General features: G+C 36.6%; 1 protein-coding gene across 1 annotated transcript; it reads right to left on the reverse strand.

Moving 5' to 3' along the window:
- Positions 1 to 1,816: 1,816 nt before the first annotated feature.
- LOC107829253 (laccase-15-like) lies at positions 1,817 to 4,933 on the reverse strand. Its single transcript, XM_016656730.2, has 6 exons — positions 4,665 to 4,933; positions 4,431 to 4,582; positions 4,070 to 4,314; positions 3,828 to 3,956; positions 2,414 to 3,364; positions 1,817 to 2,119 (listed from the first exon to the last, which is right to left on the reverse strand). The coding sequence occupies exons 1-6, from the start codon at positions 4,764 to 4,766 to the stop codon at positions 1,989 to 1,991; spliced, it is 1,710 nt and encodes a 569-aa protein (XP_016512216.1). The 5' UTR covers positions 4,767 to 4,933; the 3' UTR covers positions 1,817 to 1,988.
- Between the last annotated feature and the right edge of the window lie 4,553 nt (positions 4,934 to 9,486).

Raw genomic sequence — 9,486 nt, forward strand, 5'->3', positions numbered from 1 at the left:
TCTCTTACGAAGAAGCAGGCATCCGCAAAACAGCAGAACACTGGTGTTCGACAAACTTACTGCAACATTGGTTCCAGTCCAATTTCTTTCGAGGTTATTGCATCTGATGTGGACCATGAACTTGATGCAGCAGGTGTACATGATAGTGGGATGCCCAAATAACTAATTCCAATTTCCATCAATGATCGAGGAGGGCCAGGCAGGCTGGATTTGGTTGAAAAAGTAGGTGCTCGAAGAAATAATTCTTTGAGTAATCTGGGAAAAGATTTAACAAACACCCAAGCCCATAGTTTCAATGCACCTTTACTACACTTTTCCAATCCTCCAGTAGAACAAATCATCAAAGATGTTAAAAAAGAAATGATGTTGAATACTACCATGCTTAAACAGCCTTTAGTCACATTGAACACATCTGTGTTTGATATCCCCTCTCAATCAGCTAACTCCTATGGGGAATTTGAAGGTGAACATGCCTTGTCAACAATTGGTGATAGTAAAATTGTAACAGTTACAATGACTAGCCAGCATCAGCAACATACAACAACTGCAGCTGATGTTAATACTAATCCTGGGCAACAGCAGTCCAATGCAAACAAGACTGGGCAGAAGCAGTCCAATGCAAACACGACTGGGCAGCAGCAGTCTAATGCAAACATGACTGGAGCCAAAGTAATGGTAACTGATATACCTGCTATTTCGTTGGAGGACATAAAGTTGTTGGATGCTTTGGGCAGTCCAAAACCACACAAAAGTGCATTCTCATCATACTCAAAAATGACCGGACTGAAGCTGAATTTTTCAGTGACAAACAGACATGAACCAAGTAGTGCAAAGACACTGAAGAGGCATGAACCATTGTGGATGGTTATACAAGATGAAGCTAATCAAAATCTTGAGGCCAACTTACGCGTTGCCATCTCCGAAGAAGCAAAAGAGGATGACTTGATTGAATCTTGTCCGGAAGAGGCGGCTACAACTGGAGATTTCACTTCTAAGAAAACTGAAAAAAGAAGGTGACTCAAGAAATAGCACTCAGGCAACTCCCAATAAGAGCTGCAAAGAAAAAAGGGGTTGCCTCCTCCAAATCTACGAAGTCCAATAGATACGACAACAAATGAAGAACTTTGAAGACAGTTAAAGAGGATAACGACGTTCAAATTGAAGAACTCACAAGTTTGATAAATGAGGGGCAAGATTCTAATTTCTACATTGTTTTAGTTTATCATTTTCAAAGCATCATCACTTGTAGTAGCGTCATAGAGTGTGTTATAAACTATATGGCGAACATAGAGTACTTGGTACTTTCAAGTTCCTATTTTTTACATACTTGCTAGAAGATGAGGCTTTCTCTTTGCCTCAATAGGATTGGCAAGGTAAGGTTTAGCACGGTTAGTGTTGCCTTGGTCCTATGCCTTTGGAAAAATATCCACATGGCTATGAGATTATATGCTCTCGTGAGACGTTGCTGGCAGCTACACCATGAACCTCTACATGAGGCTGCCATCATAAGGCAATGTGAGGCGCAGAGGAGTAATTATATAGCCAAGGCATATGGGTAACAATACCGGTGCTATTGTCCCCCTTATTTATACTTTTTCTAATTGTTGTATTTTTATTTTTCTTTTATTAATAAAAAACTAGTCCTAGGCGATTGCCTAGCGGATGAAAAAAAAAATTAATTTAACGTTCCAAAAAGAAAAGGCCGCTGGCATAACAGCACGAATTAAGATGGGAAACAAAAAAGAAATTTAAACTTGTGTACGACTTCCGTAATGATATCATGTGGAAAACCACAGTATTCTCATATATTCATGTCTTTAATCACTTTAAAAGTTGCAAATTTACATATGAAACCATAACAATTAATTTCAGTTCAAATGGTATACTAATATAATTCCACAAACTATTTATCAGGATAGTTTCCTTCCATAAAATAATCACTATATTATAAACACATATATAAATATTTTAATAATATGTGAGAAAAATCAGCAAGGTGGCATGTCCTGAGGAGGAGAGAAAATGCGTTCTTCTGGCCTGTGTCCATTTTTCACTATAAACACTGTCCGCATCCCCCATGTAAGATGGCGCTCAATATGGCAATGCATAATCCAAACTCCTAAAATAATAAGAAATAAAAAACAAAGGGTTAACATGATATAAGTTCCACAATGAATAAAAGGATTTAACTTATCTACACTGGTTGTGTAAACAATTTTTACATTTATTAGTGTAATTTAACCTGTTCTGAAGATTGTTTATCTTATTTTTCAAGAAACTAGTTTCACTTATTATAGATAGCTAGTTAAGCCTGTGGTTATAGATATTTTAGGTGATCTGATATCAATGTATAATTAAAAATAAGCTCTAAATAAAAATAATAATGCAAGTATGCGTTATGAGGAAGACTTACCTGGGTTATCTGCCCTGAATCTAATAGCAATCCAACCATTTCTAGGGATAGCAACGGTGTTCCTTCGAGGAGGATCAACAAGATTATAGTTCTGAGGATCCTGTTTTTCGTCAAAATTTCCCAATCCCCAACCAACAACGTAAAAATTGTACCCATGAAGATGCATTGGATGGTCTAAGCCAGTGACCAAATTAGTCCCCTGAAGTACCAACTCGACTGTTGTATTATACTCTAGCACTTTCACTTGTGTCCCGAATTCAGGTAACTTGAGCTCTAAAGGCAGGACATCAGCAGTGTAATTAAATACATATAGTGGAAAACTAGGAAATTTGGTCCCAAACACGCCCTTAATGTGATAATAATAGGCCTCTAGTATGTTATATGTTGGTGTCAAAAAACTTATGTTGTTCATACTAGCCGATAATCGTGTCCCATTTGGTCCTTGGCATGTTGTAACATTTGTACCATTTATAGGACACGGCAATAAGTTAATTGAAACAGTTGAAACCAACCTTGTTTTCACTTTAAGTGGGACGGATATCGGATGGTGTTTAGAAGCTAAACTTCTTAGGCTGCCACTGAAATTAACAGCTGCAGGTGTGTTACCATAAGAAGGTAAATAAGGCAGTGAAGAAATCAAGTAATTTCCTTCATATTTCACAATGGCTGTGGTTGTTGTGTTATCAAATTGGACATTAGTCCCATTAGTATATGCTCTAGCAGCCATGTAGTAAAAATTAGGTTCTTGATTGGCTTTAAACAGGCAGTCAAGTGTCTGTCCAGGACTTATCGCGATATAATCCCTTGTCAATGGCTTTGTGTAGCTGCCATCTGTTCCAACCACTGTTAATTTGTGCTTTGCAATCGCGAAAAAGAGAATTTCATTCATTGCAGCATTAAGAATTCTTAGCAGATAAGTCTTCCCAGACTTAACTTCTAGCTTGAAAGTTCCTGCTCAAACAAAGAAAAGAAAAGAATGGAAAATAATGAATGGCGTAAATTTAACTTAAATATATGTATAATATAAAAGATTTTTAACTACGTAGCACTTATATTTTAACCTGATTACCATGCAACAAGCCTTTTTTTAATTATTAATCCCACTTTTTATCAACGAGTGGCCGGTACCGACCATTTAGGTGATCTGATAGTAATTAAAAAAATTATGCTATGAAGCTAAACTCTAAGTTTTTATTAGAGGCAGGTAACAATTAAATAGTGAGGGATAAATAATCAAAGGTGTTACTATCATGAAGCCAATAAAAGGAAAAGATGAGTATTTCAATGCAAAGAATAATCCTATAGCCAAAGTTTGTTTAATTTTCTTATTTTAGTATATAAGCAATATTAATGTGTAGAAACTTGTAATTAAAGAACAATGTCAATAACTTTGTGATAGCAATGGGGTACCTACCATGTTTTGAACATGGGTAAAAATCACCAGGCTGACCATTAATCATAAAAGCATCAGAGTTCATAGGCTGACCTCCTGAGGCAGTAAATTCCTTTAAAACATCCACAACACTGTCCTTCCACCACTCACCTGAGAATCAAATTAAAGTAGACGCGAATTTGTAAAATTTGTAAGAATGAATATAAATTTATACGTATTCGATTAAAATAAGATGTATATAGAAGGACGATTTATAGTTGTACCTAAAATAATTGGTATTTCAGCATGAGGCTTGGGAAAAGGATAACTAGTTCCGGGCTTGGGGTAAACAACAATGGCGCCATGAACTGTGGCACGCGCCCAAGCGCTGTGCGCGTGCCACCAAATAGTACCTTCTTCATCAGAAAGTATTATTTTTTGTCTGAATTTAGAGCCCGGTTGAATTGGACACTGGGTGATATATTCAGGGCCATCTGACCAGGAATTCCGTGGTTGTTTCACTCCATGCCTGGTATATATATTTTGAAAGTAAAATCACCAAAGGTTGAAAAGAACAAAATTAAAAGGGTATATATATAGGGTGCACCAAAGTAAAAAATTCAAAGAAAACTGGAATATATTTACCAGTGAATAGTGAGATTGTACTTTCCTTTGTTATAGACATCAACAATAAGAGTAGATCCTTTGTGAGCATAGAGGGTCGGCCCTGGAAACTTGCCGTTCACAGTTAGAATTTCCTTTGATTTGCATAGCCTTTCGAACGAAGCTTCTTTAACCTACCATGCCATACAACGTTAATTAATTCACATAAGGATTATTAATTAATAAAGAAGCTGATAATAATATGTAACTGCTTACGATGAAATGATAGTGGTTAGCAAAAGCTACGTAATGGAGGAAGGTGGCAACAACTATGAAACTCAAAGTGTGTGTTCTCATAACAACTTCTCCAGCCATCATCTTAGAACATAATTTTTGATCCTTTTTTTGTTTTTAACCCTCTTAGCTCTGCTCTGTAAAGGGTTATTCTCTTGTTCAACGGAATTTATAATGGTATGGTAGAATAAAGAACTAACAGTAGTTGACAAACAACAGAATTAAATGCTGCTCACTAGAAATAGTATCAAGAAAATGTTAAGAGCTTTGCCTAAATGGATTCATTATTAAGAGGGAGAGAAGGAAATTTTATTGCTACGTAATGTTTTGAGACATTATCTTGTAATATTCCGATCCTTGACATGTAGAACTCATGACTTTGAACATGTTATGACTATATTTTTTTAATGAATTATGTTTTAGGGTATGATACGTTGCAGAGGCGGATCCAGGATTTAAATCTTGTGGGTTCAATTTTAAGGCTTTTAATATTGAACTCATTGTATTTTTAAATTTATGGGTTCATATCTACTATTTTTGCAATTTTAATAAATTTTTATATACAAAATTTTACTCCGCATCAAAAGTTATGAGTTCAGTTGAACCCGTAGGTTATACGCTGCATCCGCTACTGATACGTTGCCAGAAATTATATATGTGGGAATAAAAAGAGAAGTAAAGAAGAAAAAATATATGAAATCAGGGAAACCAACGTGATTATGGTAAATCTATTTTAGAGAGTGAGAGAAGATTTGGATTTACTCACTGTAGAATCCTTGCTTATCTTCCGTGTTTGAGTCATGATTTGTTCAAGAGTGAGTTATGTTTGAATGGTTTTTAATTCATATACCTCTAGCTTTAGGACAGAAGTTAAGCCAGCTATTTCGACCGATCGAGTTGCCTTGTATGAAACCGTTGTATTTTTGTCAACTATGCTTTGGATTATTTTTCAAACTTACCTAAGAATAGAAACAAGTTGTAACTAGTCGAGTTTTTAAAATCAAATTTCATTTTCTATTACTAATTTTATCCTTTCTTTTTAATTTCTTTTATTGGTTCCAACTGAAACGAGAAGAATGTGATGCATAATGGAGGAGTGGCTTGATTGTCAACTCTTTCAAAACAGATTTCTCTCTGTTTGGCATTTTCCTTTTAATTTATGTTTGCATGAATAAGAAATCGTTTATCCTTTTCATTCTTTGTTCATCTTATAGCATACTCTCTTAATCACTTTTGTTTCACAAATGTCTAGTTTCATATATTCGGTTTCATTACCCATCATTCCTTTTCATTCTTTGTTTGTTCATGATCTTACACCAGAAATAAAAACATTTCTTATTAAGCAGGTCTAATGGCCCAACGATATTTCCCACCCAACTGCGTAAATACAAAAAGTCAAAGAGCATTTATTAGGAAGCTAGAGAAAGGGGAGAAAAGAGAGAAAGAGAATCGGATGAAAACAATGTTTTACTTTCTCGAGGCTATTTTTGTCACAATTTACTTTTTATGCAAGTATGAGTAAAGAATTATATTTGTAACTGTTTCAAATGCTCTGCCAACATATTAAGCAAATCTAATTGCTAGAACATAGCCAAATATGAGAGTGGTTGCTATAATAAGAAACTCGCATTAATGTTAATCGGAGTGAAACATATTACTCCTCCGTTTACCTTGAAAATGGTATTAACAATTATATTTAATTTATGGTTCTAAAAATATGTGATTTATCTTAATACTAGTTGTTAGGTGAATAATGCTAAGTGTAAATGAGCAAGAAATGATAAGCAAACCCGAGTGGTTCCAAGGTTGAGGGCCTCGAGCTCAACGATATGGGACCTCGAGGGCAGCCTTTAAAGGATGATGATGAGCAATAAATGAAGAACAATAAATGAACAATGATGAACAATAAATGAGCAAGGGATGAATAATGAACAAACAAGCAATAAATATGTAGAGTAGTCGTTGAGCACGTTTAAGCAAGAAATGCAGAGAATGTTCTGTTGTATTCAATGTTGTTTTTTCTCTACAAAATGATAAGGGTCCCCTTCATATAGGAGGGGAACCTCAACATAGTACATGTCTAATAATAACGAGGAAATGCTATTGGTACAGCTGTATAATAACTTAGTACGGATTTGTATTATTCTTGCAGACCTAATCAGCTCTAAACACGTGTATTTGAGAATTTTTCCGCCTTTCCATGATGATCATCGATTGTATTGCTCTGAGATCAACCATAGTGAGCCTTCAATGTGCTCCCTCGAGGGACATACCTCGGGGTCGTACCTCACGTTTTGCTTTGGGCTTCTCGAGGTTAGGCGTGGAACGGCATAGTATCCCCAAAGTCGAACTCCCCAATTTTGGTCATATACAGATAGTCTCCACGTTTCTTAGAATGAAATGATAAGAAACGATCTTGAGTTCTTGCCTCTTCGATACCCCCATTATGACGTCAGCCACGTGAGATCATTAAATGGCGTGACAAAAAAGTTGTACATGGGTCTTATCAAACACGATTCTCGAAAATCCCACGAACCGCTATTAGTCACCCTTTCAATTCCTCCAAGTGACTTATAAATACTCTAATTCCCTACCTTTCAAACCTTTGCAACATCTTCAAATCTTCAAATCTTCGTTAACAGTTTCTTGCCTTCACCCTTCTTCTGTGTTCACTTCTTTGTCAACTTGCCTTGAAACTTTTGTTACGACCATGGAAAAAACTTCTAAAACAGTACCCCAAAAAGGGGAAGCCCCTTCTTCATCACGCTCGTCTAAGAGCAAAAAGGTAGTGCCTCCCAACGTCGAGGAGTGTGTTCCTGGGACCTTCGATACATCCCTCGATTTCAAAATTGATAAACCTTCTTCAGTACTGGGCCAATGCGAGCCCATGTCTCGGTACATTAGTCTAATAACTGACACAAAAAAGGTGAAAATAGATTGCCGCTGGGGAGAGGCAGTACAAGTAGAGATCCCTTCTTCGGAAGAGGATATAACTACACATAAACCTGGTTTACTTAGTGTGTATACGTATCCTGTTGGCTCAAGAGCATGTGATGTTTTGAAGACTGACAAAAGAACTCAAACATGGACCAGGTCCATCTTGAGAAGCACAGTCATGATTAGCTTGTACATGTGAGATGCACGTGAAGGAGATAAGTCTAACTGATCAAGCTGCAATATCTCTTGATATGATCGAAAAGGTTGCATATTGGATAAGGAGAGAAAGACTCCTTACATGAAGAGAACACAGTTTAGGATGAAGATAGCGTTAGAGTTTGAGATCATCATGAACTCTTCTACGATAGAATAGTAGCAATTGAATCCCACTCAAACTCTGATTACTAACCTATTAACGTCAGTGTTGTTCTCTTTTATAGGTAATGCACATAAGTAGAAGCTAAACTTAAATTGAGAGCAAAAGAGCAAGGGGATTTTGCAAGCAATTTATGTGTGATTTGAGTGTTCAATCCTGAAGCTACTTGAACGAGATTGAAGGACCAGTTCCATTGTATCTACCTTTTATTCTAGTTCAATTGTAGTAGGTGATTTAACATTGTACCTTTCAACTTTCATAGAAGCATTTGTATTAGGTACCTAGAGTGTTCAAGTTATAGCTAACTTGAAGTTGTCACAACAGTTGAGGTTGTGTGCCACAACGGAATTAGAGTTAATCCTTAGGCTTACAAAGAGTTTTTGTAAATGTTGTTTTGACTCAGTGATTTTAGTGGAAGTTTGGGAAAATCCTATTGAGTAGTAGGTCGTGGTTTTTTCACCTTTTGAGACAGGTGTTTTACACGTAAAATTGATGTGTTCTTTATTTTCTATATTTATTATTCCTCAAACAGTAGTAGTTGGAACACCTAGAAGAACCAGGTTCTTCTACAGTTCAGTTAAGCAAAAATTGGGTGCCACACAAATCACCCCCCCCCCCCCCCCCGCTTGTGTGGTATTGACGCTTAAAACATCAATTGGTATCAAAACAGGTTATCCTTGAAGAGGCTAACACCTTAGGAAAAGATCAAAATGAGCGCACCACCTGAAAACTGGGAAGGGCAATCCACTGCTAGGCCTCCACTCTTTAATGGTCAGTACTATTCTTAGTGGAAGAACAGGATGAGAGATCACATCATAGGAGAATACTATGAACTCTGGGACATATACACTGATGGTCCCCTGGCAACTACAAAGAAGTATGCTGAAGGAGTGGATGTGCCAAAGACAAAAGCTGATTGCACTGCTGAAGATTTGAAGAAATGGGAGAAGAATGCCAAGGCCAAGAAATGGTTTGTGTGTGGACTGGGTCCAGACGAGTACAGCAGGATTCAAAGTTGTACCACTACCAAGGAAATATGGGACACCTTACAAGTGGCCCATGAAGGAACTCCTCAAGTGAAGAGATCAAGAGGAACACTGCTATATTCTTAATATGAGAATTTCACTATGAAAGAAGGAGAATCTATCCAGGAGATGTACACAAGGTTCACAACACTAACCAATGAACTTAAATCTCTTGGGAGAATTATCCTCAAAGAAGACAAGGTTGAGAAAATCTTAACAAGAGTCTTACCAGTGACTTGGGAAAGCAAAATTACTGCTATTCAGGAATCTAAGAACATTGATACCCTCAAGCTGGATGAACTGATTGGAAACCTCACTACCTATGTGTGAGCACGTGATTTTTGCCCTATATATCAATTACTCCCATAACTTCAAAACAAAATAATTTCTTTCAGTGTTTGCAATTTTGTGAATTTTTGTGGCATTTTCTGTTAATTGTTTGCATTTTTGTTTGTGCATTTTAATT

The sequence above is a fragment of the Nicotiana tabacum genome, chromosome 20 (assembly GCF_000715075.1).
Source record: "Nicotiana tabacum cultivar K326 chromosome 20, ASM71507v2, whole genome shotgun sequence".
Classification (NCBI taxonomy): Eukaryota; Viridiplantae; Streptophyta; class Magnoliopsida; order Solanales; family Solanaceae; genus Nicotiana; species Nicotiana tabacum.